The sequence below is a fragment of the Takifugu rubripes genome, chromosome 14 (genome assembly GCF_901000725.2).
Source record: "Takifugu rubripes chromosome 14, fTakRub1.2, whole genome shotgun sequence".
In the NCBI taxonomy this organism is placed as follows: Eukaryota; Metazoa; Chordata; class Actinopteri; order Tetraodontiformes; family Tetraodontidae; genus Takifugu; species Takifugu rubripes.
In genome coordinates, this window is record NC_042298.1 from 5270355 (window position 1) to 5288080 (window position 17726).

The 17726-nt window shown below is 40.8% G+C and overlaps 1 protein-coding gene across 1 annotated transcript in view; it reads left to right on the forward strand.

Annotated features, from left to right (window-relative positions):
* LOC101068169 (dedicator of cytokinesis protein 2) overlaps positions 1 to 17726 on the forward strand; it is a 61722-nt gene that overhangs the window by 40394 nt on the left and 3602 nt on the right. The window contains exons 27-42 of the mRNA XM_003970260.3: positions 8719 to 8817; positions 8897 to 8991; positions 9663 to 9741; positions 9823 to 9923; positions 10099 to 10157; positions 10265 to 10413; positions 10681 to 10766; positions 10903 to 11059; positions 12522 to 12562; positions 14032 to 14122; positions 14886 to 14996; positions 15383 to 15472; positions 16161 to 16265; positions 16939 to 17080; positions 17180 to 17261; positions 17395 to 17479. Coding sequence (XP_003970309.3) covers positions 8719 to 8817; positions 8897 to 8991; positions 9663 to 9741; positions 9823 to 9923; positions 10099 to 10157; positions 10265 to 10413; positions 10681 to 10766; positions 10903 to 11059; positions 12522 to 12562; positions 14032 to 14122; positions 14886 to 14996; positions 15383 to 15472; positions 16161 to 16265; positions 16939 to 17080; positions 17180 to 17261; positions 17395 to 17479 — 1572 coding nt within the window. The remainder of the gene's footprint in view (positions 1 to 8718; positions 8818 to 8896; positions 8992 to 9662; positions 9742 to 9822; positions 9924 to 10098; positions 10158 to 10264; positions 10414 to 10680; positions 10767 to 10902; positions 11060 to 12521; positions 12563 to 14031; positions 14123 to 14885; positions 14997 to 15382; positions 15473 to 16160; positions 16266 to 16938; positions 17081 to 17179; positions 17262 to 17394; positions 17480 to 17726) is intronic.

Here is a 17726-nt window from a genome sequence, read left to right on the forward strand (position 1 = left end):
CAAACAGTCAACAGTGTGTACAATAATAAAAATCACACGTATTACTTTCGATTTGTTATAGCCATTACTTTAACAACCTTCCACAAAATAAATCTAGCAATTAAGTTTATTTTCCCCCAACTTATATTGAAGGTTTTATCTGTTTCTTTATGTGCAGCAGCAAGCTCTGACAAACATGAAGTGAGCGTGCGGTGACGCAGGACAGAGAACAAGGAAAAACAAATTAAAAATATTATTAAAAAACGTATTCTAATTACATCACACGACCTCTGTTGCCGACCAGCATGGACATGTTATTGTCACATTCATTAACACCCCCAGATGTGAGAAAATTAACACGTTTTAACCTGCCAAGAGTTTTCTAAAATGAAGTTAACTTCAGGGTTTTCTGTCTCGTCTTCCAGGCAGACTTCCATAAGAAGAAAGATCTAAATCCCCCAAACATCTAATTTTGTCCAAATGAAACATAGAATAGAAGGTTTGTCATAGAGAATGTCATAAAGGATTCATGCATGGTTAATTTTTTGCAGCAGCAGCATCTTGTTGGCTTTTGTCAACTGAATAAACACAATTTGGCATGTAGGATATAAAAAAGCATATGGAGCTGTGTCTTAGGACATCACTATCACAAATCCCCAATTCTGGTCACTGGCTCTCAGAAAAGACACCTTGTGTCCACAGTGGTCGTCTTTTGGAAAAATATCTGTAATGCCAGATAAGCAAAGGGTTGTGTGGGAAGCTGAATGGATTGCAGAAGGTATCGGCCAACCATCTTGTGGGCTTTTGTATTGGTTGGTTTATTATATAGGCAAGTAGCTCTGCACCACCTGTGCTGTACTTCAACCTGCTTTGGCCTGAAGTGCTTGTTCACCTCCGAAGTTTTAACAGAATAACAGTGCGGCTGTGAATCTTTGCCAGCACACCCATTGTTGCCCTGCCCAGATCAACACAGCAAGGTCCGTGAAAATAGAAACTTGGCAACATGAAGAATAAAGCCACTCGCACAACATTATATTCCCAGGGTGCCCGTGCTTAGATCTGCAAACCATCGATCCTAATATGAGCTCCTAATGTGTCTGTTTTACAAGGGCAGTTGCAGCTGCATGGCCACACACACGGATTATTGCGTCTTAATGATTTTACTAATTCTACCCTTCTGTCATTACTGTCTTTCCACCACATCTTTTGATGCTAATCCCTACCCGTCATCCTTTTCTATTGTCTCATATCGCTCTTCAGCACATCACTCATCCTGTCCGTACACCCTCGCCGATCTCGCTATCATTAACCCTCAATCTCTCTCTTCCTCCTCTGATCTCTCCATCCTGTGCTCCTGCTGCCCTTCCCCCATCTGTGTAATCCATCTTCTTGCCCTTCGGACTTTCTTCTCCTTTATTCTTCTGTGATTTTCACTACAATTTCACTGATTGTCTTGTTAGTGACAATGCCTCCTATGTGTGCACAATATTTTAATACTTTTTCTGATGAAATTATTTATTACACAATATTCTAATGACCTGTTGATGTGGTGACCGTACTCAATAATCCCCCTTTGTCTTGTTACACAGCAGTGGTTTTCAGCATGTATTTTAAATGCAATGAGCTCATTATATGTATTGTTTTATACATTGTTTTGATCAAAGTATTACAAACTGAACTTGAGTTTTATTCAATCCAGTTTTTTTTAAATTCAAGAGGAGTCAAAAACATGAGAGATAGATTAATTAAGTGTAAAATGAATAAATCTAAAGGGAGTAATTATTGAAGTTATTCAGCAGGAATTCTCTTATTATATGTTTGAATCACAGAGAGTTTTTAAGTAACGGGTCTGTCCAAATTTTGAATATATGTACACTCAGTTCTTTAAGAAGTCACTAAATATGTGTTGAATATAAATGTGTTCTTCATTTATTGTCAAATGCAATACATACTGCACACCAGAGTCTAAAGCAGATCTCCCTCCCTGTCTCAGATGACCCAATGAGCAAATGCACACATGCACAGGGGGAGCATTAGTGTATGAGTGGGGATATTGCAAAATAATCCCATATTAAAGCTACACTAGTCGTTCAGGCTTTTAATAACAACCAGACTCACACTCACACAATCACACTGGCATCAGAAGCATTCAGAACAGTAAAAGCAGGCATAATTAATATTTCATGATGCAGCACAGCTAACACGCATATACCCAGATTTAACAGATGGATAGGATTATTCACCTACCACACACAGGCACGCAGGCACACACATGCATACAAAAACTTGATATTTTGCCTTCTTTCTCCCTCTGCCCCGATAGTTTTTGAATGTCAAACTTACTGCCAATTTAAACCAAAACCTCACAAGAGCAGTTACCACAAAATGAGCCTCCCATGAAAGTCTGCACACTTCTGTTCATTTACCAGTTGCAAATGAAAATTGTTAAAGTTGATGTGTTGGCTGCAGAAGTTAACCTAAAAAATTCCAGCATTTGCTGGAGAGAATGCTCTCTGCTGTCCTTCAGTCAACCAACATTACTCCAAGGAAATGTTGTACATTATAAATGGATTTGGGGAATAAATTACTAGCAATGGACGAGGGGGTTGGAGAGCTTCCATATCAGGTATGTTTTACCAGAATGAAATAAGAAAAAACAAACACTGCAGTTATGCATTTATTGATGCACAATGTCCCTGTAGTTTGTTGCATTTTTTGATTACTTACCTTATGTGCTTCCTTCATCCATAAGATTCTGATGTCCTGTGTCAGTATATTTGTCATGTCTCTGTTAGTCCTACAGTCCACAGTAGCTCTTACAAAGTCTCTGTATCGCTCACTATCAATCTCTCTTTCTCATTCTGTTACCGCTGGCTGGCACGCTCGCAGAGCCCAGCGATCGTCCCTCCTCTCTCTCTATTTCTCTCTCTCTCTCTCTTGCCCTCTCTCTCCGCTCCCTTATTATACCCATACCTCTTCACTTTCACATTTTTATTTTTGCTTTGCTGTGACTATGTCATTAATTCCTCCACCGTCTCTCATTTTCATTCTCTTTCCGTATTTCTGTCCCTTGATCAGGGATAATCCAGCACCATGCTCTGGTTTATGGACTCTCTCTCTGTCTCTCTCTGTCTCTCACACACACAGAGACTCTCTTTCTCTCTCTCTATCTCTCTCTCTGCGCATCGACCCTGGCATGGTGGTAGACCCAGTAAAACTTTGGCAGCATTAAAGTGTCTGCTTCAGGGAGTTGAGCCAGGACACAAACAACCCACATTGAAAACTCATAAACACACACTTGCGTCTATCAATCACTATTTTTATCTTCCCCTTTCCTCATGTACATGCTCTTTTATTGCTTGTCCCCCTTCCTTGACCGTGGTCTCTCACCCAGCCGCCTAATGCTCCTTTGAGAACTCTTTTGGTCACCGTCCTTTTCTGCTTCACTTTAGCCTCGATCGCTTTTGTTTTGTCTTCATCTGTGTGATCGAATGCCCCACCTTCCTACCTCCATCCATCCTATCCTCTTTTAACATCTGCTGCTATTCATGCTGCTGACAGTGTTTCTGAAGGCAAGAAAGACAAAAGCATAACACGAATTGAAGAGTAAACGAGATTAAATGCTGTGTGCTATCAGGTTCTAATTATGCGTAATTAAGTGCTCCCTTTTTTTCTGCACGACAGGAAATTAGCAAATTAATTTCCTCATTGGCCATGCATCAGGAAAGATGGAATTTATTTAACCCACATTGACTTCTTTTACAAGAATGGGTATGAGTTTTCATTTTAACAAAACAGAAACTGGATGTTAGAGGAGTAAAGTGTGTTAGTGCACGTGTGCGTGCGTCTGCTGAGTGGCCCCTGGGGCATTGTCCATCTAGGTGTCCTTCTTGGCCCCTCTCCCAACTGAAAATAAGTGGTGATCTTGGCGTCATTGCAAAAGTGGATGGCTCACCTTGTGTTTCAATTGACCTCAGTTGAATTTAGCAAAGGATGCATGTGTGTCTGTTCCCGTTACATAAGGAGACAGACGCAATGCATGTGCGAACGCTAAAGAATGACAAAGCATGGAATTGTTGCCGATGCAGTAAGGTTTCAGTAATTTAATCCTGGAACAGAGAGTGGGAAGGAAAACATGCCTCTTCTCTTCTCCTTTCTTCTCTTCTCTTCTCCTCTCCCCCGTTCCTTGCTCTGACCTCTGCTTCTCAGTATGCCTACTCTTCACTATTTGTACCAGCTGATTGTGTCTCTTTGTACTCAATTAGAAAATGGGTACCTGCAGACACATTGATCTGTGTTCCCAAGGATATTTTTCAACACAAACACGCATTCGCACACAAACACATGCAAACACACACACACACAAAGAGAGAGCGAGAGAGAGAGAAATGGAAATACCCATTAAAACACGTGATCATTTCTGTTCTGTGTTTGCGCTGCAGAGAAACATCCATCTTATCACGCTCTGCACTTCTGCACAATCCATCTAATGCTTTAATCCTGCCTCTATTTCTCAATTCATCCCCCAGGTGTCAGGACAATACATGATATTCGGTGTGTGTGTGTGTGTGTGTGTGTGTCTATGAATGCACATCTCTGTCAAGTTACATCCAGGAGTGCTGCGGGCACCTGGTGAGGCTATGTATTCTTGTGGTATGTTTTGAAAAACAGTGAATAGCTACAGTCAAGAGGAGGTTATCGTGAGGAGTGCTGCAACCAAATGAGAGATGGGAAAAGTGGGGAAAACCCGGAGGAAAGTGCAGAGAAGAGGGCACGGTAAATGGCACAGCTGGGAGTGTGACTGGAATGCTCAACATTGAAGTATTTGAATAAAGGATTCTAATAATCAATTTGAGCTGAATTTTTAAGGGGGTTGTTGTTGCTGTTGTACTCTTTGTCTTTTAAAATTGCCCCATTACAATATATGGGATGCTATAATGTGTGGCAGTTTTGCTGTCCCTGAAATATTTCCCGTGTTCAGTTGACTGTTTAGAGTATTTAAATTAGGGCTGTCAAAGTTAATGCTTTAATGCTCTGTCTTAATTTAAAAATGAATTATATGTAAATTATATTAATTGCATCAATTGTGCTTCAGTGTTTAGCCCATTGGGAATCTCGTAGGGATAATTAACTTTTCAGAATGACTTTAAACTTCATCGTAAATGAGTTCTAAAAGAAGAAATGGCAAAATCCATGCTTTTCTTATGCATTGCTCAGCTTATTTTGGCCAGGGACACAGAATGACATTGATCACTCCCACCACTGTAGCACCGAACCCCGCGTCTATCTCATGGATTTAACTAGCTGTGGAGGGAATCAAAATCCCATTTTATAGCATTTATGAGTGCAAACTGGATGGTCTGCAGGTGTACTTCCAGATATACATTATTGCATTATCAAGCCACATTGTAAGTACACCTGGTAATGCATTATTAATGAGTCTAAATTAAAAGAATAAATGGAAGGCAAATGAAGGGGTATTTTGTTGGGAAGGTGGTGGAGGAAGCAACAAAATCACAGACTGCATCTGTGTCCTGTTTTACTAGTCTCTTTATTGCCTCTGACTCAACAAGGCCAAAGCTCTATTTAGCTCTGTTTGTCAGACTCACTGTACATCTGAGAGGTTTGTCTTGTATTTTCATACATCTTTGTGAAGAAGAAACACGCTCAAGAAACACACTCAGATGTAAGACAATTGGTCTGGGGTGCATCAGAAAGGATTTGCTTTTTCTGTGGTTGGGATGTGGTTAAAAAAGCTTGAGGCCATACATCCTTGGAGAAGGCCACTTACACCAAAGTAGGCCAAAACAACCAAGGTCTCCCTGTCAACAGGATGAAATTGAAACCAGTTAACGTAGTTTTGGGAGTGTGTGGGTGTGTGGCCTTAATCCTCTAATACTGATCATCATCCTACACCAAAGAAGCAACGAGGGATGAGACGGGAAGACTGGGAGTGAGAGACTTGGAGCTGCATAAGTAACTCATTGTAGCAGAATGTAACAGATTCCAAATGTGCAACCAAACAAGTCAAACTGAAGAAACATTTGACTAAAACACTTGAGTCATTCAGTCCTAGGTCTGTAGGCATTAAGCATCTTGGTTACATTGTTATGTCCATACAGACATTTTTTAAATCCTCGTATAACATAGAAACATCCTTCTAAGGCTGTCTGAGGTATATTTTGGTTGTCCCTGACTCAGCCTTGTTGCTTCACACTGACCCCTTTTCACCCACGCATTAATATCAGTGTGTCATTGCACATCACAGCAAAGTATATATTACCTCATCTGTAATTTAGTTTAATCACCTTAAGTTTCCTAGCCAGTCAAGGGAATGAGCAGGGTTTCTCCAGACAAGTCTCGCCTCCTGGAAGAGTTGACAGCAGGGATTCCTAAACAAACAGGCATTTACTGACACTCCAATCCTTAATCCTGTGTTGTCAGAACTATTACCCGCACTTACTTACTACTTAAGTGTCCTACTGATTTCATTTCCCAGCACTCTTAAGTGGAGAACGTGTGATGGAACACACACTGATGGGTAAAGAGCAAAGACAGGAAGAGATTAAAAAGGTGTAGTGTGCTGACAGTCTCTGGTGTCTCAGCACTCCAGCAAAGCTGAAGGATCCAAAAACACTCTTCATCACCTGGAAAACACTGATGTTTAAAGTCTTGTGTACAACAAAGCCAGTTGGAAACGTGACTGACGCCATCCGTGACTCAGATGGATTCCTATTGATATGCAGGGCAGCAGAATCACGCCTGCTTGCTTTGACCCGATAAGGCTGCCATCACATTAAAAGTCACTCTTTCCTCCTTAATAAACCATTCATCATCTTTCATCGCTGTCCCATGATTTCCCCTGTCCTCCATCCCTCTGGGAGGATCATTTGACCCTGGCAGACGTACAGGTGCATCATCCACATTACTTAAAAAAACTGTGAGCACAGCAGAAGGTGCGCTCTGCTGTTGGGGAGGGGGAAAAGCACTTACGAGGCACAAACCAAGACAATACTGATATGAGCTACACAGCATGTATGTGCCATTCTTCTCCTTCTCCTCTCTGCCCTCCTACATTGTCATTGTCTTTTCTCAACCCTATAAAATCACCGGTACTTTTGTTCTTTGCCATACCTTTGTTCACACATCTGAAATATAGTTTAATTATAGCACGTGCACATTGCTTGCACATGCATTGTTTTTTCCCCCTCACTGCTGAGAGAGAGTGTGCGTCCTCACCCAGGCTACAGAGGGGAGGGGACTTAATATCTCATTTAAAGCAGCACTAACAAAATTGGCAGCATGTCTTTATCAGGTAAAGAGGGAGAATATTTATTTTGCTGCCAGCTGCATCTGTTGGTGAAATCAGGAGTGCTCGATGCTGCAGTTTGGAATGATTTATCTTCAAATTATGCTGACATCACATGCAAATGTGCATGTGTCTGTTATTGTAAACAACTTTCTTTTCTTTTTTTCGCATTTCCCTCTTGGGCATTTTGGCCCTAGTGTGAAATGACCTCCTCTTGCTTCTCCTCCCTGTGTTGTTCATTTTAACTGGACATGTTCTTCTTTGTGGGTGTGTGTTCCGTCACATTTGACATTTTATGATTCATCTATTCTCTCAACTGACAAAGGACAAGAATGCAAATTACAGGATGGTTAAAAAAGTGCAGATTGTGATTCTCCCTTTCTCCTGGTTTCATTCTTTCCTCATAATTGCCTTGGTGTAAACAACTTTGGAGTAATGGCATGCAGATGCATGCAGATTACTTTCAGGTAACATCACTTCTGGCCTGTTTTCTAGTTCTCCCCAGTTTTGCATGTGCTAGCATGTGTGAATACGGGTTGTTTTTAGATCTTGGTGTAAATCGTGGCTAAAATTAGCAAATGAAACGGGAGGCTTCCTTTGATGTTTAAAGCAGCCATATACACTAAGATTCAAGATTCAAGATGTACTTTATTCATCCCCGTAGGGAAATTGAATTGTAGTAGCAGCCTAACATGGATTAATATAACTGTAGACTAGGTTTTGTATTTACAAAGTATAGAAACAGAATAAATAAATACAAATAAGATTAGAACGTTATAAGCATATATACAGCATATATTATAAGCATATATATACATAATATAATATAATATATACATATTATAAGCATATATACATAAATATAGAATAAAATGTAAATAAAATTACAACATAAACATTACACAATTATTGTTGAGTAGGTTTGGGTGTATTATAGAGTCTGATGGCGGACAGCAGGAAGGACTTCCTGTCCCGTTCCTTAGAGCAGCGAGGCTGCAGGAGTCTAATGCTGAAGCTGCTTCTCAGTTTGTCCGCTGTGTTATGGAGGGGGTGGGAGGGATTTTCCATGATTGTCCGCAATTTCAACACCATCCTGTCCCTCACCACCTTGTCCAAATTTGCAAGTCTACAGCCAACAACAGACCCTGCCTTTTTAATGAGTTTGTTAAGTCTGTTGGCGTCCTTTGCTTTAATGCCTGCTCCCCAGCACACTGCAGCAAAGAAGATGGTGCTAGCCATGACAGACTGGTAGAACATGTGGAGCATCCTGCTGCAAACTCTGAAGGACCTGAGTCTCCTGAGGAAATAGAGTCTGCTCATGGCCTTCTTGTAGACAGCATCGGTGTTTGTGGACCACTCCAGTTTATTGTCCACTAAGCTTGAACAATCAAAATTTTTCAAGAGAGTCATGATCCTCTGCCTTCTTGCAGTCCAGAGTCGTGGCATGCATGACGGCTATACTCAATCAAATGGATGATGGCCACTATATGACATATATAGAGACCTTTAATGGAAGCTCTGATCTGGTGGTGAGTACAAACATGCGCACATCTCACTTTGATTATACAGATTATACATGGTCTTTTTTCCCATGTCCATTTTCTGCAGGATTTCCTGATGGAGTCATTCCTGCTTTTCAAGGACCTGATTGGTAAACATGTGTATCCCTCTGATTGGATGGCCATGATCATGGTACAGAACAGGTACCTTGCCACGACCTACAAAACCCATCAGCAGCTACACCTTGAATCATGATGAGGGCACGTTTTGAGCAACTGTTGATCTTCACATTGACTTTTGCATCCACACAAGCCCTCACGGGGATTTGGCGGAGACAGTAAAGCTGGGATCAGAACAGCAATGATGAAAATGACTGATGTGAAAAATGTGACTGTGTGAGAGAGCTGATGGTGTGAAAGGTGCAGCTCTTTCTTTACTGTGAGCTGGGGGCTACTGCTGTGTCAGAGGAAAAGACAGGCTGATAGGCAGTCTGAAGGCTGAGGTTAGGGGGAGATACAACAGTAGAAGGGGAAGAAAGAGAAGAAAAGCAGGAGGTGAGGTGGAGGGCAGCATAGTCTACTCTGAATAATGATGATGGATAGCTGTGAAATGGCAAGGCTAGGATCAGACTGAGTACTTAACTTTTAGAAGGCACAAGAGTCACAACAATAATATTGTTGCCCACTCTGTCAAGTTGCTGCCGGAGTTCCACCCTGAAATTGCTCTATAAAGCTGAATTAGTCCACAAGTCCAGGTTTTAATTAAGTTCTAATTGCGGTTCAATTCATCTGTCTTCTTAGATGTGAATCAAAGATTTAGTTTGGATGACTTTACTCAAGGCGATACTTTTTTTTGCCATTTCTCTCTTTATCAGAGTGTTTCTAAGGGCCATCAATACTTACGCAGAGACAATGAACCAAAAGTTCCTCAACAATGATGACTTTGAAGTGCAGGTACCTTTTTACAGGTGTCGATTTATATTATCTTATCTATTCTTCTGTGCTCTACCTCCTAACATATTTTTCCACATCTAGTTATGGAATAACTACTTCCACTTGGCAGTGGCATTTATTACCCAGGAGTCTCTGCAGCTTCAGAATTTCTCACCAACAAAAAGGAACAAGATTCTGGCCAAGTAAGAGCAAGGCAGCATAATTTCATTAGTTAAACACCTTCTCTCTGTAGCTATAATTGTGATTTATATTGTTTTCCCGTTTACGAAGGAATTACGATTGTTCTCGACACTAGAAACAAACACATCTATTGGATTAATTTTTTAAATTGTGCACTTGGTTTTTGTTATTTTACAGATATGGAGACATGAGAAGACTCATTGGCTTTGCTATACGTGATATTTGGTACAAACTAGGTAAAACAAAAAAAGCCCAACTGCTTCCCTCGACCATAAATACTGACTTTACTAGAACTAAAAGAATAGGATCCTGTACCCTCTGGTGATGTAGGTTTATCTTTTAGGCAGCCACAAGATCTGTTTTATTCCTGGCATGGTGGGTCCAATCCTGGAGATGACACTGATCCCTGAAGAGGAACTAAGAAGAGCCACCATCCCCATCTTCTTTGACATGATCATGTGTGAACATGCACACTCTGGAAACTTCCATAAGGTAGCAGAAATCTGTCCATACAGGCAGCAAAGAATAATCCTGAGGGTATTTTATGTGTATTTGTCCTGAATTATCCTCAAAAACCTCTGCACAGCTACATTTACACACAATAGGCAGTCACATGTTCTGCTTCCCGTGACACTGCATAGAAAAGGCTGAGATTATGGTCTCTGTGCTTGCATAATTCTTCCTCTTTTATATTCCCTCTCTATTCAGTTCATCACCTTTTGTTTCACCATCATCTTTTCTTTTTTACCCCTACTGCAGTTTGAGAATGAGATCATTCTGAAGCTGGACCACGAGGTGGAAGGGGGAGGAGGAGATGAGCGATACATGCAACTGCTGGAAACCATGTAGGCTCAAATTTCCAATAATTACAGATCATTTCTAAATGAAAATGTTCTGATACTGATACCTTTGCCATATCAGTGCTGTTATAGAGAAACACGTAGTCTTTAAGTGATTAACGTCTGCATGTTTGGGGGCCAGCCTGTTGGACTGTGCTGCTGAGAAGGCAGTCCTGAGGCCACAGGTGCAGCACTTTGTGGCCCTGGTGAAGGGACTCCTCATCCGTCTCCTGGATTACCGCACTGTGATGAGCGACGACAGCCGCAACAACAGGATGAGCTGTACGGTGAACCTTCTGGTATGTTAGGTTTGTTCTAATCTCTGATCACTCTCCATTTCTGTTTTTTTTTGTGTTCCTCAATGTTTTGCTTCATAGTCTGTGGCTTATCTTTGGTCAATCTTGTGTTAGTTCTGGGGCACCAGCCCAGTAATTCAGGTTTATAGAGTTATAGAAGTTTTAGAAAGGCAGACTCAGACATGCATCACGCACAACTGAAACATCAATGAACCAACAACTGATTAAAAGCCCAAGTCGATGAAAAATAAATAGCTATAAAGACCTATCAGTCTTTTAATCCATAAACCAATGAAAGAGTTCTTTAAGCAACATCAATTTTACTGTTGACCGTCTCGTCAAGGTCTTTGTATTTCTTTCTGTGTTTGAGTTCCGTGCTGATTGATCTCAAGGAAACAATTCATCCTTGTGTCGGTTGTCAGACTATTTACAGAGCTTTGCATCAGCTCTTTACTTTTCCCATATCCTTCCTCTATTGTGATCTCCTAATAAGATTCTCCCCCACGGTATTCTCAGGTTCAGTAACGGATCCCATCTCAACCCAAGCAACTGCCTTCGCAGCAGATTTGATTATGTACTTCTTCCTGTGAAGCCATCAGCTTTTTCATATATTGCTGTTGTTTTCATTTGAATTCCCGTCCACGAGGTTTCATATTTATGGATATTGCTGATGTATTTCGGCGAATCGATTACTTGCAACTGGTTGTCAGTCCATTTCCTTGTCTTATTCTTTTCTCTGAGGAGGAGAAGGTGCTGGAAAAGGTGGCAAAAAGCATTAAGGATTTAGTTTGTGGCTGTTGCCCATTAGCTATTCTCTTTCATTTGTTTGGCCATCTTTGAGTTTAAAAAAAATTCTGCTGCAGGCAATTCTGCGCTGAACTATCTGTCTCTCCCCTAGGGCTGTCTTCACAAGCTCACACATGCACACGCACTTTTAGACACATTTAGACACAAAGATGCACCCACTCACAACATACTCAGGTTGAAGGAATGTTTGATAATATCACGCTAAAGGTGTGGCGTGCTATCACTTGGAACTCTGTCACTTGGGAGCTACGTGTTAAAGCTAATGTTGTGTGGTAGCTTTGGATGGAGTCTTTTTATAAAGTCAGATGAAAAAATGCAAATACAGACAAACACTAAGCTGTCCGAAAGTGCATTTATGCAAACAATGATGCAATTGACCTTTTAAAAAGCCAGCTGCGTGCGTGTGTGCATATTTGTGCATGTGCGTGTGTTTTAAAGGGTATTAGTTTGTTCTTGCCCTCTCTTGCATTCTTTTGCTATGTCACAAAACTTCATGAACTCCCACAGATTAACCTATACATGCCGTATGGACTGAAAAATAAGCAGTCAGTTTCACATGCATGTCAACATATGCACGCAAAGCTGTACTCTAAAACACACAGAGGGAGAGAAAGAAAATAGAGTGTCATTTACCAATATTCTTCTATTTATTTTGCAGAACTTCTACAAGGACATCAACCGGGAAGCGATGTACATCAGGTATTTACATACTGGATCTATTTTATTTCATATGGTCCCTGTATATGCAGTACGTACGTGCATTTGCATTTCTGGGCGCGTCCACACATCTGTGTGGCTCCATAATCTGACAAGGGATTATAAGAGTTCCACTGAATTAATGTCAAAATCCATGGGCTCAGCTGTTAGTCTGACTGGGGGGGGGGGGTGGAGAGAAAGAAAGGCAGAGATTGGTCTGAGGGAGGCATGGAGGAAGACAGGATGGGAGGACAGCAGGGGAGACCGGGGGTGCTGCTTAATAGATGTAATTAGTTATGTGTCTGTGTGGATATGAGCTCTACTCTTTAGTTGATCACTGGCCCCAGTTGGTCTGTGGAAAGTACAAGGTGATATTTGCTATGCTTGCTGATTAATGTGAGTGTTTTAAATAATATAATTAGACATTTAAGATCTAAGTATGTTATACATGTTATGTAATGAACCCGATTATCTTTCCAAAGACATATCTTAATCCCTGTAATGCTCTAGTGTTTGAAACTATGGCTGAAGTGGTGAATTACCCTGCACGTATGTGGTATTTTTAATCCCCAAAGTCAAAGTATTAGTAGAAATGCATTACAGCAGATGCATTACATCATTCCCCCATTACATACATTATCCATCTGATAGCAGCCCTTCTTATCACAAACCTTTTCATCTAGTACTCATTTGAAAAGCCATTTTAAGGAGCTGGTATCAAGGTTACTCTGACATGCAGACGCAGCCAAGGAGAATCCAGTCTGCACACAGACAGGAAGTTACCGTGATGCGGTGCTCCACAGCAGACCTAATGTCATAGCTGCATGTAGAAAGATGGTGAGAGAGAGGGAAATAGGGCTGAATTGTTAAGGACACTGACAACAGTTACTGCTTAATTAAACATACCGCAGCTGAATAATTAATTGTTGCACAGGAAGCCCAGCCGTGAATCAAAAAGTATGATATTTTATTGTAGGTAATGATATTGTAAAAAGCAAAATCCCAAAGAGGAAAGCTTACTTTGTTTCTTGACTGACCAATCCTATGTGTAGATTATTGGTATCAGCCACTGCCTCTTGGATTGTCATCAGCAAAGTCATGCCTACAACCATGCTGAAACGTATGAACACAAAGAGAATAGTGTATTAGAAAAGCAAAAATAGAGTTAGTTCACTAGCATGCACACTATGTTGCGAAGGTCAACATATGATATTTTGAATTGCATTCATGAATGAAAGTATGTATGTATGTGTGTGTGTGTGTGTGTGTGTGTGTGTGTGTGTGTGCGTGCGTGCGTGCGTTTATGCATTTGAAATGGCCATGCTAAATGAACCAATAACAGCGTGTGTGATTAATTCATTTGCCTTATCAATTTGTCCCAACAGTGACATCTAGTGGAATGATATCTACTGTTTACACTTGACTCGTGTTTGTGCGCGTGCATTCGTGTGTGTGCGTGCATGGTCATTCAGGTACCTTTACAAGTTGAGAGACCTTCACCTCGAGGGCGAGAACTACACAGAGGCAGCCTACACGCTGCTTCTTCACTCCCGTCTGCTCAAGGTAGGACGCCTGCAACGCCAGTTTATCCTGACTCGACCCCGTGCACTTAACTGCTTAATGAGCTATATTTCTGCCATGGCTGACTGATATATGGTCGTTGTGACTCTGGCAGAGATATAAGCTCTAATGTGAGTTTATTGCTGTGCGATCACTTATGCAGGATGTGTGCAATTTCAAATTAGTGTGTCGAGGCATGTGACCTCATCTGTCTTTTTAGCTCCATCATGAGACACTTCAAGGATCACAATACAAGACAATGAAGGCTCTCTCTCTCTCTCTCTCTCTGTCTCTCTCTCTCTCTCTCTCTCTCTCTCTATTAAAATTGTTATATGTCACAGCAGTTGAACCCTTAATAATCTTCATTAATCACTCGTGTCATTCCTGCCATGCTCATTTTAACACTGTGGTAAAAAGCAGGCTGTGTGTTTCAGCCTGGTTTTACCTGCTTTGCTATCTCCTTCTTACATTCACCAACAAATGGAACATTCCCATAATTCAGCTCTAGCTGACATTGTGCACCCATTGTTTTATTTTCATGTAATTAATTATGTAGGATTGAATGTTATCTCCTTCATAATGCAGCCAACACTGTGCTATTTTGTGCATACGCTAATTCTGACTAATGTTGAGTTATTGCACCAAAACAATCGTCCCCTTTAAACGATGTGATGAATGAAGTTGCCGACGCAGTTTCTTTCTTTGTCGTTAGCCAGTCTGGATCTAATTTTTGCACCCTATTTTCTCCATTCTGTCTTCACATCAGTGGTTAGATGAGATGTGCGGCCCCCAGTTTGAGTTCCACGGATCCCAAACGCAGCGGCAGCTCAAAGAGACGCTTTACGACACCATTATTGACTACTTTGACAAGGGCAAGGTCAGCATGTTTTCCAGCACAACATTCTTCTTTTGGTTGTAAGCGTCGTGTATGCTTCGATAAAACTGGTACACACTGAACATCATATCAGTTCTGACAGTTTCATTGCTCTAAAGAAAATGCTGTCATCCTCTTCTAAAATAATGCAAACTAGAAATCGCCTTTAGTGTTTGAAACATTACTATTTTGACAGATTGTGTCCTAGCTTGTGGTTTGTTTTTACTCTCCATGAGCGCTTTTTGCTTCTGTAATGTGGTGACAGTCTATATCTTTGAAACCTTGAAACCCAATTCTCACAACACTCCCACCATGACAGCGGCGACTCTTTTATTAGCAGATGGTGCAGTGAAGGACACTCATCTCTCTTTTTTTGTCCTTCTGTCTAGATGTGGGAAGAGGCCATCACTCTGTGCAAGGAACTGGTGGAACAGTACGAAAATGAGATCTTTGACTACGAACTGCTCAGCAAAAAACTGGTAATGCTGGATTTTGTCAAGCCTTTTGCATTTATATTCTGACTTAATTATAATTGAATGGATGAACTAATATGTGCAATCTGTGGAAAAGCTTTAATCCGCTTCAAAAAAAAAGTAGGTTAAAAGGCCTTGGTCTTATTATTTTCCTGTACATAAATATTGCTTTATTTGCATCATTGATCTATATAATTTTTTTGTTCTTTCTTCTTTTTTTAAATCTTCTAGGGTTTAGGTGGGATTTATGTGAAAGTTACATCATTTAGGAACGTTTTTTGGCTGAATCGTTGTTAAACTTTGAAATGATATGTAACTATTTCCGGTCAGTTATATGGCACACTAAATGAAAGGCTGTCATCGTCATAGACCTCCCTCCACAGGGTTTTGTTTTATCTGGCACCAAAGCAGAACTATATTTTTATTGCATAGGGCTGATTCAGCACCAAATTCTTCACCATGCCCTTTTCATTTTGTTCTTGCTTTTTTCCTTCCCCTCAGAAAATTGCATTTTGCCCCAATAATTCCAAGATCCCTCCTGCTTATATAGCATTTATATATGGTGAATTTATGCGGTAATAGAAACGCCAGCTTTTGCTCTTGGTAGCTGTGCATTTCATTTTTTTAAGGATACTTTGTCGTGAGAAAGGAGTTGAGACTCTATCCAACACATCTAATGTCTCTGTCTGTACAGGAAAAGCAAGCAAAGTTCTATGAGAACATTATGAAGATCTTGAGGCCAAAGCCAGACTATTTTGCAGTGGGCTACTATGGACAAGGCTATCCTCCGTTCCTCAGGGTTTGTGTTTGCCATGTTTTTTCTGCGACTATTCTGTTTCAAAGTGGAAAAAGTGTTTGAAAACGTGTCCCATCCTTATTTGCACTGAGCTTTTTAAAGGTCTCACAGTTGCAGGCTGAACGGAATAAGAACACTGTGGGTCTGACACTTGCAGACAACTGTAGAAATAAACTGTCCCAGAGTTTATAGTTCCTAAACTTTACTGTAGTACTAAATGATCCAAAGCCAGTGACTGTTTTAGAACATATCCACAATAACAGTGCTGCAAACACCATTCTAATGGCATAAACAAGAACCAATTGCACTTATGAGAAGTGTGCTAAATTTGTTAAAGTTTGCTGAGTATGACTGTCTGAATTATTACAAAAGACTAGTGGCGTTCCCCGAGAATCCCTGCTTGACCCAGTTATATGTATTGGTGTATAGGTTGTACTTTTTTTTAAACAAAAATATATCCTTGTATAATTAAGGACATGTTCTATTTAAGATTACAAAAAGACAAATTCAAAGGAAATTAATGTCACGGAATAAGTAAAGAGCAGTTCTGGGAAATCCCATTATTAATCAGGATTTCCCAGAAAATGATGTCATTGATAAAAAGTTGAAATAGGGAAGTTTTGTTTTTTTTAGATATGTAACCTTTTAACACCAAATGATTTCTGAAAAACACTAGAACAAGGTGTTCATCCACCGTGGCAAAGAATATGAACGCAGGGAGGACTTTCAGAACCAGCTGATGAGCCAGTTCCCCAGTGCTGTGCGCCTCAACACCACCACCATGCCAGGAGATGACATCAAGAACTCTCCACTCCAGTGTATCCTCCCCACACCCTAAAGAATAACTTAACTTCTCTCTTCACATTACATCAAAGCTGTGTAGGAATAGTCTTTCTTTCCTGAGTGATCTGGATCAGATATCCAGTGTTTCACAGTGCAGCCAGTTCTTGAGATTCCCCCCCGGCTGAAGAACAAACCTGTCCCTGACCAGATTATCAAGTCAGTAAAACGCATATGGACCTCATTATACTTTAATGAAGTTTAATTGCCTGTGAAATAATTGTTTTTTTTAATAATCCCATGTCATCTGTACCTGAAACTCCCTCCCTCCCTCATCTGACACCTCCTCCAGCTTCTACAAGTCCAACTATGTGCAGCGTTTCCACTACTCCAGACCTGTGAGGAAAGGACCTGTAGACCCCAACAATGAGTTTGTTGTGAGTTATGGACGACACAGACAATGAGACTCTTTTACCATTATCATTTTGTAGAGGATACATGACTGTGCGGTAAAAACTGACGTGTAGTGGAGCTCGGGGGCTAATGCTAGCACCCGGTCGGACCTATAATGCATTCAACCACCAGAGGGAGAGGTTCTGCTGAGAACCCTGCATCCATCATCAGTGGAAATCTCCATACGGTGCTTGAGAGCTTGTTCATTCCAGTGACAGCTGCGTTTGCTTG